At 33.7% G+C, this 20,069-nt stretch overlaps 2 protein-coding genes and 2 pseudogenes across 2 annotated transcripts; 3 read left to right on the plus strand and 1 right to left on the minus strand.

Moving 5' to 3' along the window:
* Positions 1-1,030: 1,030 nt before the first annotated feature.
* On the minus strand, positions 1,031-2,721 carry LOC104728333 (UDP-glycosyltransferase 72E3). The gene has a single exon (XM_087471738.1). The coding sequence runs from the start codon at positions 2,606-2,608 to the stop codon at positions 1,163-1,165; it is 1,446 nt and encodes a 481-aa protein (XP_087327864.1). The 5' UTR covers positions 2,609-2,721; the 3' UTR covers positions 1,031-1,162.
* Positions 2,722-9,394: 6,673 nt separating this feature from the next.
* Positions 9,395-11,125, plus strand: LOC104728335 (alkane hydroxylase MAH1 pseudogene; annotated as a pseudogene).
* Positions 11,126-13,623: 2,498 nt separating this feature from the next.
* On the plus strand, positions 13,624-15,775 carry LOC104724248 (transcription factor BIM3-like). Its single transcript, XM_010442712.3, has 6 exons — positions 13,624-13,985; positions 14,096-14,171; positions 14,257-14,352; positions 14,443-14,771; positions 15,163-15,292; positions 15,438-15,775. The coding sequence occupies exons 1-6, from the start codon at positions 13,831-13,833 to the stop codon at positions 15,537-15,539; spliced, it is 888 nt and encodes a 295-aa protein (XP_010441014.1). The 5' UTR covers positions 13,624-13,830; the 3' UTR covers positions 15,540-15,775.
* A 2,234-nt stretch (positions 15,776-18,009) lies between these two features.
* LOC104728336 (putative B3 domain-containing protein At5g35780 pseudogene) lies at positions 18,010-19,309 on the plus strand (annotated as a pseudogene).
* The last annotated feature ends 760 nt before the right edge of the window (positions 19,310-20,069 follow it).

The raw sequence follows: 20,069 nt of genomic DNA on the forward strand, positions 1-20,069 counted from the left end.
TCAATTAGTGATTAATGAGAGTTTGGGTGTCCTAAAAATAATCATAAATTAAGATTTAAGATGTTTCAGTTTTTTTTTTGTCTTCATAAAGACATTAGCATCTATTCTTTTAGACATTCTTATTAAAATAACAACTAGGTACTATCCCGCGAAAAACCGCGGACTGAATTTTTTTGATAAAAATTTATAAAAATTTATTTTGTTATATGTTATTTATAATGGTTTGTGATTAAAAATTTGTTGCTTATATTATAATTTTTGTATTTTAAAAATGTTTATTGAAAACCTATCAAAAGAACATTTGCATGTAATGAATAAAATTATTTAAACCTTTGTGAAATCTTTGTTATAGTTGTGAAGTAAGTAAAAATATATAACTAACATGTAAAAAAAAAATCTTATCTGTTAGTTTTTTTTTAAGTACAAACAGATTTTTTTTTTCTTTTCTACAATTTATTTTATTTGATGTTTACGCTATTTTCGTTTTTTAATTAGAAATATTTATTTAATTAATTATTTAATTTTAATTAAGTTTTTCTAATTGCAATTGAATGTAATTTTTTACATATTTTAAAGTTAGTTTTATATTTGTATTTCCCAATTAATATAGTAGGATAACTCGAAAAGAAGAAATAAGACTAAACACGATTTTTTAAATGAGCAATGTTGCTAACAACCATCTAACATGTGTTAAGCAATCATTGGTTTAAATTTTTATTTTAAATTTTAAATTTAAATAAATATTAAAAATAAAAAAATATTATGTTTGAGCAACCTAGTATGTTTCTACTGATGGGAGATGGCCTTATAATTTCTAGCTATGCACGTTCTCATAATATCCTTACTTTACAAAACACTGACTATATTGTTATAATGAAAGAAAACAATAGTTTAAGAAACAACATGTACCGTTTCTAAGGGTATATACATTAGAAGTTTCTCAACAAAATTTATTACTTAAAATATATATATATATATATATAATATAATATTTTTTAGTATAAGAATTTCTCCTAAAAGGTAAGAACAATTTTTAAATGAGAATCTTGGAGAAACTTACTCTCTTGTTTTAACAAACTTTTACAATAAAAATTATTATTTTATATTTTATTATTTCTTTCGTTAATAAGAAATTTAGTGAGAAACTAACAATGCACATGATCTAAGCACCAGTTCCCAAGCCCCCGACACGTTCCAAAAACCGTTGACACTCCTCCGTGATTCTGCAAAGTGACTCGTGCGCCAAACCACCAGCGTCAATGTTCAGCGACATCTCCGCCGTCTCTTTCAACTTCTTCACTTTCTCTCTCATCTCCTTACCTTCCTCCTCAGCCATGACCTTCCTCACCAACGCCTCAATCTTCGACCTAGAAATCGCCTCCTTTGAATAGTCCACTCTGACGGCGATTCCCAGTTCATCTCTGAGCAACGCCGCATTCATATTCTGCTCGGCGAAAAGCGGCCATGCTATCATCGGAACGCCGCCAAGGACGCTTTCCAACGTCGAGCTCCAACCACAATGGGTTAAAAACCCACCAACGGCCCGATGGGCCAGGACTTCAACTTGCGGTGCCCATGATGGGATCAAGAAACCTCTATCGCAAGTACGAGTCACGAACCCTTCCGGTAGATACTCTGGCGTGTGGTCTTTGGTACCACCGCCACTACCCGAGATATACTCACTGTAAGAGGAGTCGTCAACCGGCGGTCGAACCACCCATACGAACCTTTGCTGGCTCTGATCGAGCCCCCACGCCAATTCGGTTAACTGATTAGTTGTAAGAGAACCACCACTCCCGAAGGAGATATAAAGAACCGACTCATCTGGTTGTTCGTTTAACCAATCAAAAACCGGATGTGCGTTTTTAGATGATTTTATCGGTCTGCATAACGGACCGACCGGATAAACTGGTACACGAGCGACCCGACCCAAAAGTTTTGGGTCTTGAAGAGATTTCAATGATTTGGGCTCCATCTCTTCCCATGTATTCACCAAAATTCCATCAGCCTTTGGGTAAGCCAGAAAGTGACGAACCAAATCCCGGGACACCGGTTCGTCAAGAACCAAATATGAATCCATAGTATCTTCAAATCTAACCGGTTCACACCCCGGTACAGCGAGCGGGTTTCTTTGCACTGCGTGGTCTTCTTTGATATCTTTGTCCAAAGTTGAATAATACATGGAAACTCCGAGGAAACGCGCGTTGGAAGCGAAAAACACATAAGCCAACATGTTTAGTTCCGCTGCGAGACATAATGCATCTGTGCCGAACAAGTCGACGATCAGAGCCGTTGGCTTTTGATGCATGGCAGAGATCTTGGATCGGAGGGCTGGAACGGCTTCACGCATAATGACTCCGATCTTGGTCACCAAACGGTCTTCCGGGTACACTAAACCAGAAATGTCCGGCGAAGGAAGATCGACGAGGTCCACACCGGTTGAGTTTAGGAACTTTGACTGAACGGAGGCTGCGTCAGTTTCGAGGACGAATACGGTGACTTTAAACCCGTGGTTCGCGGAGAGACGCTTAGCTAGCTCCATCACCGGCATGACGTGGCCCATTCCGGGACTGGCAAACATGGCGGCATGTAGTTTTCTGATATGCATCACTTGTTCTTCAGTTGGCTTTTTTTTTTTAATTGAGAATACCTTGTTCTAGACTTCTATGGTCGTTGCATATATGCATTATACTCACTTAATTTATAGCCTGTTTCTATCATTACTAGAAGTCTAGAACAAGGTATTCTCAATTAAAAAAAAAGACAAACTTGGTTTCTCAAATATAATCATTTAAAGATTAAACTGTATTCATTTAAAGTAACTAATTTAAAAAATCTTAATTAACTGTATATCAAATAATTTTATAATCAAATTAAAATGTATGTAAAATATCTATGTTTTTTTCATTATAAAAAGCAAAAGTGAGAAAATGGAAATTTGAACAAATTCCTCACTCTAAAACATACAAAAGTAAAAATTTGTTGAGAAAAAAAATCATGCAAAAGTAAAATATCTTCATCTAAATACTGTAAATAAAAAACTACGAAAATATAACTAATTGCATGTCAAAATCTTTTAATGGTTAGTCAATTTATACATAAATGTTGCCGCAGGCAGAACCGTACATTTGGGTGAGGACCATAGGCTAAAGAAAGGTATTCTTACGGACAACGTCATTTCCCTGATAACATTTACGAATATGCCATTTTCCTAAATAAAAGTTTGGCTTTACCATTTTTTAATACTTAATGTCGTAGTCACCACCCAGATACCGTCTAGCGCCTAGAACGCTTAGTCGGGGTCTAGACAGTTTTTAGGCAGTTTAGGCGTTTACGACATAAAACATTATATATATAAAATATGTACAAATATATGTTAGAAAAATAAAAAAATTATAAATTATAAACAAAAGTAAAAAAATATATTTATTTAAGTTATATTAACAACATATAAATGTTTATAATTACGAATACATATAGAAAACTTAATAATTTTTATTATATGTAGTTAAAAATCAAAAATAAATATTAAAATAAAATTTATGTAATTTTAAGCGGTTTAGGCAGTCATTTAGGCGTCTGCTGAGCGCCTAGCGCCTAGACGACCACCTAGATCGCTTTCTTGAACACTGGATAAAATACGTATTTATAAAAAAAATATTAAATTTTAAGGATAAATATAATGGAACCAACTAAACCTAATCATAACACGTTAAACGCATGTTTAATCGTATTTTTGTAACCTAAAAAATGGCAAATTCATAACAATATAGACAGAATGGCAAAATCCATCAATGCCATGGCAAATTTATATTTGATTCCTATGGAAACAATAGGTTCTTGATCCCCCCACGTACTTATGCGTTTGAGTCGCAGTTTTAACTACGAGTCATCAAATGCAGTTTGGATGTTTTTGCATTATATTTGTGGTAAAAAAATGATGTTTAATTACTAGCCATGTAAATGATAGGTTCTTGCTCAAGGCAGAGAGGCTCATGGTGGAGGAATAACCACATGTATAAGTCATGTTTCCAAATTATTGGTCTACATCGTGGTGTAGAAATAACCACAGATGGTCCAGTAGTATTTAAATCTAATATAATTTTGTGTTGTTTTCCCTATTGAATATGTCATGATTGCATTTCTCTTGAAAAAGTAAATATGAAGTTTAATTTTCGAGTTAAAAAGTCTTTCGTGGAGATATAGGATAATCTACAGCTTTTTTTGACATACTAGATGAACTTTTGCGGCTAATTGTTAAAATCCATGTTTATGGAGAGAGTTGATCGAGTAGGTAGGTGGAAGAAACCAAGAAAACATATTAGTGTCGGTAACATAATAGTGTCGGTAACATAATAGTGTCGATTATATACCAATTGTATACAATATGTTGTTTGTAGATTGATTCGATGCTTATTCTTTTTTTGTGCACTTACTTATCTATATCACACGTATCAACGGCCCATGAGAAAAGTGTGCGAAGAGGAGCAAGATGCTCTAATACAGTAACAGAATGTGAAAGCTCCATGAAGAAGATAAAACTGAGCGCATTGTAAAAAGGTAAACTCCGTAGAGATCAATGTATTGATGATTCACATATATATACAACATACAGTAGTAGAGTTTATCTAATCACGAAGAGATATACACTAAATAGATTTATACATATCTAGAAAGATATAGGTATATCTTGTCTAACACTCCCCAACAGACTAAGCGGGAGGTTGACGAACGCTGAGGCTGCCCCGAAAAGTGAGGAACAGAGGTGACGACAGCCCTTTGGTGAAGACATCCGCAAACTGCTGAGCCGACGGGACGTGTAGAACACCCACATGGCCAAGTGAAACCTTCTCCCTAACAAAATGAATATCAATCTTGACATGTTTGGTCCATTGATGTTGGACCGGATTTGAAGACAAGTAGATGGCAAACACATTATCACAATAGACAATAGTAGCGCGATCCAACGGAATATGCATTTCCAAGAGAAGGGTGTGTAACCAAGTAGCCTCAGAAACAACATTGGCAACGCCACGATACTTGGCTTCAGAATTTGAACGAGAGACCGTGTGCTGGCGCTTAGAAGACCAAGAAATCAGATTGTTACCAAGAAAGACACAATAACCGGAGGTCGAGCAGCGAGTAGACGGACAACCAGCCCAATCAGCATCGGAATAAGCAACAAGACCAGTGACGGAGGACCGGTAAATATGAATGTCGTGACAAATAGTCCCTTTGATATAGCGTAGAATGCGTTTAAACGCCTTGAGATGAGACTCCCTAGGATCATGCATAAACAAGCAGACCTATTGTACGGCAAACGCAATGTCCGGACGCATGAAGGTCAGATACGCGTGAAGGATGTATGCTTTGATCTGAGAGATGGAGAAAGGTTTTTCATTGGAAGAGGGTGGGGTTGCCATGGCGACAACAGGAGGTAGAGAAAAAGAAGGAGGAGAAGAAACAGAAGAAAACAAGGAAGATAGCGGAGAGGATTGATCGCTGTTAGCTTGGAGGCTAATTGAATGCGTTGGATACCATGTAGAAAGGTAAACTCCGTAGAGATCATTGTATTGATGATTCACATATATATACAACATAATAGAGTTTATCCAATCACAAAGAGATATACACTAAATAGATTTATACATATCTAGAAAGATATATGTATATCTTGTCTAACACGCATCAATTGATAAACAACACCTTTTAGTAAGGAAACACCACTGAACTAAAATCTCTCGTCTATGACGTCACTTTGATCAAGACAGCACGACAATATAATGTCATCTCATATGAGAAGCAAAGAAGGGATAGAAGTTTGCGATAAATATTAGAAAGGGTGCATTTGTATTGGGATCATGTTAAATTAACATAAAAAAAATAGTGTATTTGAAAGTTTAAAAATAATAACTTTTTTTTTATATATATTTGAAATCTAGCTTTGTAAAATATTTGAAATACTTACAGGATATTTTTTTAAATACAATCAGCTATTAAAATCACCTTGCAAGTGCAAAATGAGGTCGTTTTTAGGAGAATATGTGAGGTTATACTCTCCAAGTTCACTCATGATTAATCATGCATGTTCAAGGCCACAATGAACACAATAGAGAACCTCGTTCTACGAGAAAATGAAACTTGTTATACCTGCTGTCTAAGTTTACAAAAAAAAACTCTGGATGGTTCAAGACATCATGTTCACCATCTGGCCGAGTAAACTCAACAAGTTATTAGTATAACAATGATTCGATTCAAGGTTGAAAAACGCCACCAACTCAGATACAATTAGTTTTTGTACATACTCTCGAAATTATGTCTAGTCTAGCTAGTAGTGTCAGTCTATAGGGTTAGTTTTGTGTCATATGTTTCGACTTATTTTTATTTATGTGGGAAATTGTTGGAACTGAATTTTTCAAAAATAAGTTTCAGAAAAATTGCAAGTTTTGGACAATGAATTTCCTACGACTTCCCCGCGATTTTTCGACGACTTTTCGGCGACTTTCTGGCAAAATTCCGGCCAAATGGCTAAACGGAATTTTCGGGTCGATAGTGCAATGGAAAGCTGGTAACGAGTACTACAAGATGGTATACTCATACATTTAAAACGAATTTGATTTGTATGAGAAATAAGAGTGTGAAGTGAGCAAGTTGGGATGTGGGAAAAAGTCCCACATCGAAAATAGGATGTGTTTTTCACTCCTTTATATATGATTTGATTTCACACTCCTCTAGTTTCAAAAGTGTGTAGAAGGAAGATGGAAAATTCCCACACGCGCCGAACCGAATCGAACCAAATCAAGCCAGACGCGGCCGCGGGCCGTTGGCCTTGGGCTCTTGGGCTCTTGGGAATCCTCGCGAGTAATTTTTGGAACGCTTTAGGCTCATTTAATTTTTGGAAAGACTTGGCGTGAACTCCAAATAACTTGGGCACTACTCCAAGGAACTTGCGGAGTACTCCAAGAATATTCAAAGAATATTCTCGCGAGACACACCTCCTTCCACTATATATAGAGGCGCAGCCTTTCATTATTTCTCAAGCTCAAAAACACAAAGCTCTTCTAGTTCTAAAATTGCCGCCGCTTCTTCTCTCTTTGGCTTCATTCAAGCTTTTCTCTCTTGCTTCGTCCAAGTAAGTTTTTAGCTTAGTAGTTTCAAGAGTATAAAGTAGATTTCGTGAGCGGTTGTATTCTAAGATTCATAAATCATGATTGTCCGAAAGGACTTACGGCCGATTTAATGAATTAAGGAAAATATATCATATCTCGCTTCCATAATTTATTTTATGCTTTAATATTATGTTATTGTAATTCATTTATAATTTCGTTTATATAAATATAATTCATATTTTTTCCAATTCAATTTTTGCGCTCATAACAGTTAATTAACCCTGAATTTGTCAAAAAACAAAAAGAAAAAAAACTATCCCTGGATTTGTGAGACAGTCGCGCGTGTTCTAAAATTATTTTACTCGACGTTTGGAGTTTGGTCCATCATTATCTGCAGTCCATGCATGTGAGGCTTTTTTTATTTCTTGTCGGCAGCCCTGAGGCTTATATAGGCATCAAATATCGCCAGGTGTATTAAACTATTAATCTGCAATCCTATTTCATAATAACGATGTGAAAAGATTTGATATACACGATTATAAGTTTATAACTAAAACAAGCCGACCATTAATACATCCAAAAAAAATATAAAATAATAAATAGTATTATTTAATTATGAAAATCTCTCAGTAAAATTGAAAGAGTCTCTCATATAAGAGATCATGAGAGACTGTCACTTTTTTTTAGAGACTCATATAATTTAAAAATATTATATATTATTTTAATTTTTCGTTTATGTTTGAGAAACTTGGCGAGAGATTTACCACTGTTACCTGACATAATGTCAGTTAGACTCAAACTCAGCTTAATTTAGTCATCGCTAAGATATTAATTAGTACTAATATATATAGTGTGACCAAGATATTAAGAAACCACAACAAATGTTATATGTTTACCAAGAAAATAACATATCATTTATTAAGAAAGCTTAGAAAGCTTCTTAAAACTTGTTTACAGTTGATTTTAGAAGACTTTTACGTAAACAAATCTTCACAAACATTTTTAAACATTTTCATAGTATTAGATTATATGTGTTTTTGAATTAAAAAAAAAAGTCTATCCCACTAAAAAACCAATGAAGGAATACATTACATAACCAATATATTTGGTAAAACATCCTACTATATTAATTGAAAAGTACAAATATGAAACTAACCTTAAAATGTATAAAAATTACATTAAATTGCCATTAGAAAATTTAATTAAGATTAATTAACTAATTAAATAAATATAATTAATTAAAAAATAAAAAACGCTGACAGATCAAAAATTAAAAAAATCTAGAAAAGTAAAAAAATATATATTCAAATCAAAACTAATTTGTACTTGAAAAAAATATAAAAAATTAACCGCTAAGATTTTTTAAAAAATACAGATAATTATTAGTTAAAAAAAAATATTTTCTCTCTCTCTAATAAAATTATGGACGAAAATTACTATTTTTAAAAAATATATATATAAACCAATCAGAATTTCAACTAAGATTTTATATCCAAGTAGACAATATAATTATTTTTAATAACTACATTTCGAAGTTTTATTAAGATTTCAAATTATGATTTTACTATCATCTTTCTTTTATTTTATTTTATTTCAAATAACTTTTTAAAAGAAATATAACAATAATTTTTCTTATTATATTATAATTTTTTTTAAATGTTGATCCGTGCTTTAAGCACGGGATATATCCTAATACTATTATTAATTTCAATACATATATCCAATCATAATTTTCACTTATTTGATTAGCTAGATACAAAACTATATTTTGAAATTTTTTGAATATTAGATATCTGAAATTCCTAATTTCAAAAGATATAATTATCCATTTATATCCTAGTTTCAATTTTATTTTAAGATTCAATTTTTTTTCCCCCATTTTTATGTACTATTAATAAACCAAAAGAAATTTTAGAAACTTGAAGTGTAAACATCTAATTTGAGAGAAACCCTTATTTTTCTCTTAAAGTTATTATTTTTCTCTCCAAAATAATAGTATATACTTGCAATGTCCACAAATTATCTTCTCATCCTATACGTAGTGTGACTAATGAGCGTCGTCAATGTCATGACGTCGTTTGACATGTTGCGCTGATGTTGTTGTCGGTGCAGTTATAGTTAGTCATAGAAATTAGAAATTATTGCGCATTTATTGTTTGTGTATTCAGTTAAGTTGCGCAACTAAAACAACCCAATTTTACTCAAAAAAAGAAAAAAAGAAAAACTAATTAACAAGAACCCATCACAACTTACTTCAATATTTCAATTAAACTTCAAAATACTCAATGGCCTCAATAAGCTTAGTTCAAGCTTCCATAGCCATCGTTTCCTAATCATTTGGTTCTTCTACCTCTTCAAGAAACCTCGTAAAGGATTCCTTAGAAACTGGCCAGCTTTGGGATGCTTCCTAGTCTACTTCTGGAGTTTCATCGAATCTATGACTTTAGCGTGGGGATTCTGGAGAAGTCTAACTTGACGTTTGTATTCAAAAGACCGTGGTATTCTAGAATGGATATGGTGTTTAGTGCTGATGACAAAAATATCCATCATATGATGAACTCATCATACTCCTCCAATTAACTAAACCAAAGGTCCTGACTTCAAAGAAGTGTTTGATGTTCTTGGAGCTAGATGGGATCAATACTCACCGCGGACTCGGAGCTATGGAAGGAGTTTGAGGAAAGATTCTAAAGCCATGGTCGACCACCAAGGGTTTCAAAAGTTGACAATGAGTACCACGAGGACGGGCTTGTTTCTCTTTTCGATCATATAGCCGAGGAAGAAAAGGTCGTGGACTTGCAAGATGTGTTCAAGAGGTATACCTTCGACTAGGCCCGGCTCTATGCATGGGGGTGCAAATGCACAGGGTCCATTTATATTTTGGGCTTTTTTCTTTTGATTTTAGGGTCTAATTTTTTTTTTTTTTTTTTTTTTTATCATGAGAAATAGAGTCCAAAATTTTTTTTAGCTCAGGCTCCAGAAAATATTTGAGCCGTGTCTGCCTTCGACGCAACTCTAATGACAGTAACTGGGTGTCATGATCCTAGATCTCTCTCTATTGAAATGTCAAAGGTTGATGATTTTGGTAAAGCTCTCAACGATATAGGAGAAGGGATTATGTATAGGCATGTTAAACCAAAGTTCTTGTGGAAGCTCCAAAGATGGGTTGGATTCGGACAAGAGAAGAAGGTGTATGAAGCTAACGCCACTTTAAATCGAACTTTTAAAAAGTTTATATTAGATAAGAGGGAAGATATAAGATCAAAAGAGAATTCTAGTGGAGAAGGGTGGGGATCTATTGACATCCCACATGAAGCTAGATGCAAGCATGTACTTGAAGTACCATAATGATGAGAAGTTTCTTAGAGACACCATGTTAGCTTTCATTCTAGCTGGGAGGGATACCACTGCTTCTGCGCTCACTTGGTTCTTTTGGCGTTTGTCTCAAAACCCTCATGTTGTCACTAACACTCGCCAAGAGATCTACACCCATCTACCAAGAAGGAGCTGGTGACCCCGAGAGGTCGACGTATGATTCGATGGAATTCCTGAACAAACTAGTGTATTTACGTGGTGCCTTGTATGAAGCAATGAGACTTCATCCTCCGGTTCCATTCGAGCGCTTGTCTCCCGTAAAACCAGATGTGCTTCCAAGTGGGCATAGAGTCGACCCAAGTATGAAGATTGTAATCTTTATTTACGCGTTGGGGAGGATGAACGCAGTATGGGGAGAAGATGCTTTGGAATTTAACCCCAAGAGATGGGTTTCGGAGACAAGAGGATTTATAGAAGTGTCTTCCTCCAAGTTCTTTACATTTAATGCAGGCCCAAGAGCTTGCCTCGGTAAGGAGGTAGCTATGACTCTAATGAAGACAGTTGTGGTGGAAATATTACAAAACTATAATATTGAAGTTGTCCAAGGCCAAAAGATTGAACCAGCTCCTGGTCCTATCCTCCGCATGAAGCATGGTCTTCGAGTCAAACTTAATAAAAGATGCTCATCTTCTGCAATATAAATGGTCGAAATGTTTTTATGTTTATACGCCTATATGATTCATTTTCTTTTTAGGATTAGAAAGAGTCACCATTATTACACTCATTCATACTAAAGGTTTTGTATGCATATTTATCATTTCAAATTAGTCACTTAAAGTCATAAATTCCATAGCATTTTTTTAAAAAATGGGATAGTTCTTACTATAGCATCAAATTAGTTATGGAATGAGAGGATCTTTCAAAAAAAATTTGCAAACCAACCCTCGATTAATTTATGAAATCAGAAGCATTAGTTGGCAACACTTACCATTTCGACCCAAAGAGACACTAAAAACCGACTCGGAAGCGCTCGTTGTTCCATGTGCTCATTCTTTAATGGTTCGGGTAGTCGGGTAGACTTATAGACATTCATAATGTCATTTATTATGCATTAAACCATCTCCGGTAGTGTTTCAAATTCAGATTTTGCAATTTTTTTTATTTATTTTGAAAAAAATGAAAATGGCATTTCAACTTGAAAATAAATAATTGAATAATATTTTTTTTATTTGAAAGAATACTATTAGCATCTTTCCGTTTTTTATAGTGAACGATTGTTTTTTATAAAATGATCCAAATTTATATTTTTTAACAAGTTTTTATTCTTTACCAAATAAATTATATTTTTTAATCAATTTTAAAATCTCATATTGTTATTTTACCCAATCAAATTAAAAAAAATTTCAATAATAACTTATAAATAATTAAAAAAGAAGGACCCTATCCTCAAACATGATTTTCGAGTCAAACTCAATAAAACATAATCACCTTTAGAAATTTTACTACTCCCATAGAATTATTTGGTTATACTCGTTATTAATAGGATCATGTCTACTTTCAACAAGAAATATATCGAAGAGTTTGTGTTAATGTTGGAATGGCTAAAAATTAAAGTTTATTAGAAGTTTAGGCTAAAATTCATGGAAAATAGTTTTTTTTTTATGATTATATTGGTAATAAATCCAGAAAAAAAGGTTGTTCCCAGCAGGTTCAATGGAAAATGGGAATGAAATAGATGGAGAATGGTTAGTACACTTCATCTTTATAAATAAATTAGGAGATATCTCGTGCTGTAAAACACATGTTAACATTTTTTCTAAAAATTATAATGTAATAATAAAAATTATTGTTATATTTCTTTTAAAAAGTTATTTTGTTTGAGATAATATTTTTTAATATTTCAATTATTCGGTAAATCTATATATATCTTTTGAATACTAATTATTTTAGATTATTATTGTTTTTAATTTGTTTGATGTATATTGCATTTTTATATTGTTTGTTTGTTGTATTTGCATCATTGAAATATTTTGAAGTAGTTTTATAGTTGTAATTGTGAGCAAATGAAATTTATTAATTTATCAATCACATACATTTAGTTTTACTAACTCGCCAATGTGGAAAATGAAAACACACATTTTTCTTCATAGATTAAGTAATATATTATATGATAATTCAAAACAATTTGTAAATAACATAAAAGAAAGGTGATAAGAGAATCATAATCTAAAATCTTAACAAAATCTTTGAAATCTAGATATTAAAAGTAGTCATATTGTATACTTAGATATAAAATCTTACTTTTTGAAATTCTCATTGGTTTATATTTTTTGAAAAAATTATTTAGTAATTTTTGCCATCCATAATTAACTAGAGAGAAAAATATATATATTTTTTCAAAACTGATAATTATTTAAAATAAATGGCATGACAATGTAATTTTTTACACTTTACGAGGCTAGTTTCATATTTCTACTTCCCAATTAATATAGTAAAATAAGTGCGTGAATATTTTGTATATCATATGTCTATTTACATCATTTCATTTAGTTTTTTTTCTTATAATTCTGATGAGTTCGATGTGGATTAAAATATTCTTTACAAGAAAAGTTAAGAAAACACCGTTTGAGGTCCTTTACACAACCTTCTAACATTAGAACTTAATTGAAGGGATGTGAATTATGTAAATTCATTTAATCATCTTAATCTGCTTATAATTTATTCCTCTTGAATCAGATCTTTATACAAATTAATTGAGAATTCAAAAATTGAATTTAGCTATACTCAAATTTCTTAATCATGCTTTGTTATTAGAAATTCACATTCAAATTTTATCAAAATCATTTAGATAATGTATTTTATTTAGATAATTTTAGATATTTTAGAATCTTTTAAATTTTCTTTGAATATTTTTTAATATTTAATATAGATATTTTGGGATATTCGGATATTTTATCCGATAATTTTTGGTATTATAGTCGGTTAGTCACTGTAAAAATAACTAAAATACTTTTCTAATTTCAGTTATCGAATACAGTATACTTTAGTTTGGTATCAATTCTTTTGATTCGGTACTGGTTCTCTTGATTCTTGAATGTAATCCATTTGTAGATTTTTTTTTTATAAAAAAAATCGGTTCACTTTCGGTTCAATACTTTCGGTTTGGTTAAATTGCCTATGACGACTTACAAGTTACAACAACAATACAACGCCTTATCCGTTTTTAAATGGGCTTTGACGCTCTCACAATATTGCTTTTTTTTTTTTTAATAGGCCTTTCTAAGGCTTTTTGTTTTTGTTTTTGTTTTTTTTTTCCCTTCGTCTCAAGAGATCAATCACAGTCTCTCTCGTCTCGCCGGAGTTTCGTCTCACCGGAGTGTCGATTTATTCATACCTCCTCGGAACCATGAACTCTCCTGACCTAGATGAGCAACTAGAAGCCGAAGTGTACAGTAACTTGCCTTCTCGAAACGATTCTTCAACAGTGAGGAGAAATCGAAGCTCGGGTAGATCGAAACATTCAGAGACAGAGCAACGAAGAAGAAGCAAAATCAATGAAAGGTTAATAAAATGTTCTAAAGTTTGGATTTTTATCTGATTTTTTTTTTTTTTAAAGGGTCGGTCAATACTGAGTAGAAGCTTTCCTGATTTGTGATTCTTGGTGGGTACAGGTTTCAGAGTTTAATGGATATTATACCTCAGAATCAAAATGATCAGAAACGTGATAAAGCTTCTTTCTTGTTGGAGGTTAGTTAAAAAAATGTATAGCTTTGGAACAGAACATGTGTTTCAGAATCAGAATCATGTTTTATGCTTTTACGTTGTATCTCAGGTTATAGAGTATATTCACTTTCTTCAAGAAAAAGTTCAGATGTATGAAGGTGCTCACCAAATGTGGTTTCAAACCCAAACCAAACTGATTCCTTGGGTATATTCATTCTCCTATCTTTGGTTGGGTTCCATCATTCTTTACTGTAGTGGTCTGTTTTGACAACAGTTTCATGTAACTTTGATGCAGGGAAATAATCTTGGGTCTGTTGTGGAGGTTGGTGACCATCCTCAACTCGGTAAAAGCTTTTCTTGTAATGATGAAGTTGCTGCTTCTTCTGGTTTCCTCTTGGATATGCAAAATTCTGTGGATTCTGATATCGACCCAGCAGTTAGTACCAAGATTTTTGAACACAGTCCTATTTCAGCTTATGTACCTACCGAGCCTTTGCCGCAGTTTGTTCAGCATGACTTTTGGCAGCCAAAACCAAGCTGTGGACCAATTACTTGCAATACGAATGAACTGGTAAACTCGGAAGATAAAACATCATCCAGCTTGTCCACTGTCTGCTCACAAAGGTAAGATTTACATAGATGGAAACAAACCTTTTTTTGTTCTTTGATTAATTCATTTTCTTTAATATAGGAAGTGTGGGCTAAGGTTATAGTTGGGGATTAGGGATGTATATTCATTTCCTGCCTGTGTAAAACTTAGGGCTCATCTTTATACAGTGGCTGATCTTTTAACATAAATAGGCTAGGAAGTCTAAATTGCCTAGGCATAACCATAATACTATGTCTCTCTTTGAAATAGTGTTATTCTTTCTAAATAGGTGGTGATGCTGTTAGGTATGCAAAGATCCTAACTGGTATTGTACTTGGAACAGACTCAGGGTTCTAAAATGGAACCATTGGAGGAAATTTAGAAGGAGATATTTGATGTAACTGGTTTTTGGTTTGATTTTGACAGGGTACTACACACACTGACTGAATCATTTAAGTCATCAGGTGTCAACATGTCAGAGACTGTGATTTCTGTGCAGTTAAGCCTTCGGAAAAGAGCAGATCGTGAGTATTCTGTCGCTGCATTTGGTTCTGAGGTATGCCTGTAAACATTTTTTTTCATTTGAAAGAAACGAAAGAAATAGAAGTCCACTACTATGCAAGACTGCAAGTGATTGTTATATATATACTTATGCCCGTTAATCTTAAATTGTATTTTGATGTTTTGATCTATTTTGTTAGGATAAGTGTGATAGCATCGCGGATGAAGAAGGGAATTCTCCTACTGAAACAAGAAGCTACTGCAAAGATTTAAATCTTTCCGAGAAGAGAATAAGACGATAAAAAATCTGGTTTTCTACTTTCAACTTTATCACTGTTCGATATTTGTTATCAGTTTAGTCGGGTTCAATTCGGTCCAGGGTATCAGTAGGTTTAGATTGGTGTATATAGTTGTGCTACTTCTGTCTAGCTGCAACTATTCTCATGATGTAGTAAAGACTAAGTAGAAAAGAAGAGTGTAGCAACTTTCAAAAATCCATAAGCAGAGATTGCTCCATCTAATGGCATTTTTTCAAGTATATGGTCTCCTAAATAAATAGCTTATTGCCCTTCTCTTTCTTACACTGCTGTACTCAAACTAGTAGAAGTTGAAAACTCATATTTATACTTTACTCTTATGTAAATATGACTGTCATATACAACAGATCTCTCAACAGATATGTAAGTGTTTGGTATGTATATTATGAAACTCTTGTTCGATTACACAAGACAAGATGCTAGAACAATATAGAGATGAAGAGTAGACTCCGTAACAGCAACACCTCTGGCCTACTTAGAGTCTTCACTCCTCTTTGCTGACTCATCCAATTGTGCAACCTCAGGATTAGCCCATGTTTCACTCTTCTCACTTCCTTTCTTCTTCTTCATTCCTTGAACCGTATCAGTATCCAACTCAGCAATATCATCATCAAATCAAATGCCTGCTGCATAGATCCAAAAGATAGCTCATTCAGTTAACAATTTCACATGACGTAAAACACTGCTTTGCAAGGCTCCAAGCGCGATCAAGCGAGTTCAGGAGTAAAAAACTGAGAAGTTGTGGGCAAGACCAAGCCTGAAGTAAAGAATAATCACTTACAGAAGCAGACTTGTAAGCAACCAAAGTGCTTTCAGCAGCTTCTTTCCTCTCAGCACCAGCCTTTAAACTCAGCAAGATACCTGTGATAGCCTCCCTTCATTTTTAGGTAAAACACTTTTTGGTTTATAAAGTGGAAAGCTGGATGTAAACGAGCCAACGAGGAGAATCCTTTGGTTTACGTGGTATAGGAAAATGAGAAAAACTATATTGAGTTCTTCTCACATTTTTGGTTTATATACCTCAAGTTCTTTTTTTGGGTTTTCATCAGCTATTTTCATGCAATTATATGTTCAAATCTCATGTTTTTATGTAGACATGTCTCATTGTAAAGTTGTGACAATACGGTTTGGTTTGTAAAGATTAAAAAACTTTTGAGACTATCAGTGCCGGTTCAACATTTTTTAATGCCCGATGCAAATTAATAAGTTATGCCCTAAATTTTTTTTTTGCACACTCATAAATAATACTATTGAAAAAACCCAACTGTATGAATTTATTATCTATGAAACAATTAAACGAATGGCTAATGATAATTTGATTAATCAAAGAATTTTTTTCAGTCTTTTAATCAAAGTCCTGCCTTTAAGGTACATATCTTTCTCCTTAACACTTTGATTTCGTTTTTTCAAAGTAAACAAAGTTTTCCATAAAAGTTGTTTAGGGTTTGATTTGTGGTTTTCAAAATTTGAATAATTGGAGACATATATCATGTTTATCATAATTTGGATAATGTATAAAATTACACAAGCTTTGATGACTTTATAAAATTACACAAGGTCTAAATTTCTGTAAAGTTCTGATTATGATATCAAGTGGATCAACTCATTTAACTCATTAATCCATTAAGCTAAATGAGTTGTGGGTTGATCCAAACCATTTGCTTAATGAGTTGAGTTGACTCATTATCCATTAAATACTAAATCTCTATGATTATAGGTTGGTTTGGGTTGGTTTACACATTTTGACATCCCTAGGTTTTATTAAAAAATTAAAATCTTACTAAACAAAGTTATTAACAAATTATTTTAATTTCACATTTTTATTAATTTAAAGAATTAAATCCCACAAAATATGGTGAAAAGAAAGCCCAACAAAATAATTTATAAGAAAAGCTTAGAATTTTTTTTCTTTAATGTAAAAGACCTGTGAAACAAAAAAACTTAAAAAGCCTTAAAACAATTGTTCCTAAAATAAGCCCCTAAATTGCTATGCCCTAATTAATGGCTTCATTAGATTGTGCCATAGGGCCCGGAGACTATCCACTGTTTTGGATTGTATGTTATTGTATGAAGTCGAACGTAAAATGCCAAAACACTTGATAAAATTAAATACACAACAACAACAACAAGAAAAAAAATGAAACGAAAACGAAGCTGCAGAGAAACTTCCTAAATTTTTTTCACTACTTCTCTTTTCATTCTCGGGGAAAAGGAAATACCAAATAGGGACTAAATCGTAATTATGACATTACCCTAATCATCCATAATAATTTGATCACAACGGCTATAATTAGTTACTAATCACAATAATTAAACCACTAAACTCAAAAGAAGAATGGAAAAAAACAAAAAACCCTAGCCTCTAATGTAAAGTATATAAGGCAAGAAAAAGGCACTTCTTCTCTTCAGTTTCATTCGTTTCTCTCCTCTCAATAACAATTTCCTTCTTCGCGTGATCACATACGTCTTTCATTATCACAACTTTTTGAGATTCTTTCAATTCGATCACCATGAGTATGAATCATCTCACGGATTCAGGTAAGGATATGTGGTCGAATTTGTTTTTACTTGCGGATACTGCGGTTATGGTTCAGGAAGAAGAACAACGCCGTCGTCGTCGTAGAGAAGAAGATAGCAAGAAGAGTTTCTTCTATCTTTTCCCGAGGAAGAAAAGGTCGTCTTTGGTTAAGAGAAGATACACACAACAAAACCCTAATGGGACTTCTAGAATGTCTTCTTCTTCATCGCTCGATGATGATCACGAGAAGAAAATTACACAAAACCCTAGTTTTTTTTATGAGCCTGTGGTGTATGATGCAGAGCTAGTACGTGCAAAGAAGGGGAAATCTGAGATCGTCTGTGAAGGTTATGACTACCGCGGAGAGAGTGATGATGCGACGAGACTCTTTGAGAAGAACATGAGGAAATTGGTAAGAAACCTAAGACGAAACTCGGATGATCTTGATGGGTCGTCGTCTTTTATGTCTTCATCGTTCTTGAACCTTCGTTGTTTTAATTACCCTTCGTTACTCCTCGGTTACAACACGGCTAAGTCTGATAAGACAGAGACGAACGACCCTAGTTACGAACCTTGCCTAAAGGAGAACACGACAAGCCGCAAGAGGCGTGCTGTGCAACAGAGGAAGGGCGGTAATTTCAAGAAAGCAAAGGCTGCTACTTTCTCAAGGAGGACGGATGCAGAGGCACCAGAGTGGATTTTTCAGGTGATGAGAAGAATGAGAGCTGATGCCGCAAACCCGTTGCTGATCTTTGAGAAGGGTCTAAAAGCGAGTGATGTGAAATCAGGCCAGAGTCGTCTCTTAATCCCATTCCAGCAGCTCATCAAGAACGACTTCTTGACGCCAGGGGAGTATCGAGCAATAGATAAAAACGAATACAAGGAAGAAGACGATGAGAGTATTGGTGTTGGAGCGATTTTTGTGAACCAAAGATGTGAAAAGTGGGGTGTGCGTTTTAAGATGTGGGCGATGGAGAAAGACAGTGGACACGGGACCTTGAATTATGCTTTGAACTGGGGGTGGAACGATGTCGTCAAGGGTAACCACTTAAAAGTGGACGACAAGATCAGTCTTTGGACTTTCAGGTGGCGTGGAGTACTCTGCTTTGCTCTTGAGACATACTAAGCTTCTTCCTTAATTTGCTATCTGATAATGTCTGATTTGTCTCTTGAAACGTTGTAATTACTTGATTGATATCTTAGCTTATTTCTTCTGCACAGTCATTGAACTTGAGATTATGGTAAGTAGTAACTTGTAGGAAGTGTTAATTAGGTAGCTACATTAAGGGGGTTTACTATGGTTTTGATGTTAAACTCGGTTGGGTTCATCTCTTCTATTATATTAGTACTTAGTAGTAACTTGTGTAAACTAAATGTTGTTTCAGATATTTTCTCTCGTTTGAATTGAACATTTTTTTTCATAAATAAATATGGTCTCTTGTTTTGTCTACTTTAGTTATTACTGCACTGTTCAAATACCTTTGTGATGGAAATAATCAACACAATACACAGAGAGAAACAATAAGATCATGACAAACCATGTACAACATTAACATCACAATCACACCCAAAAAAAGGAAAGACTATGTATTGTCTATGTGAATTCTGCAAATTACAGAAATTGCAGGCTGTTTGTTGTATGCACAAACTGAAAAACAGATCTCTAGAGGTCTCATTCCTCCTATGATAACTTAAAACTGAAAACGTTGTTGCTTCCTTCTTCCGTCTCCCAGATCAAATGTATATTGTGTTGATGCTTACAGAGTTACAGTCATATTTGAAGTCCAGAGAGTGAGATTGTGCTGCATAATCAGAGTACTGTCCATGTATGATTCAGAGTCTTCACTCCTCTTTACGGTTTATATACCTCAAGACTCAAGTTCTTTTTTGGGTTTTCATCAGCTATTTTCATGCAATTATATGTTCAAATCTCAAATTTTCATGTAGATGTCTCATTGTAAAGTTGTGACAATACGGTTTGGTTTGTAAAGATTTAT

The sequence above is a fragment of the Camelina sativa genome, chromosome 11, assembly GCF_030686135.1.
Source record: "Camelina sativa cultivar CO46 ecotype springtype chromosome 11, ASM3068613v1".
Lineage (NCBI taxonomy): Eukaryota > Viridiplantae > Streptophyta > Magnoliopsida > Brassicales > Brassicaceae > Camelina > Camelina sativa.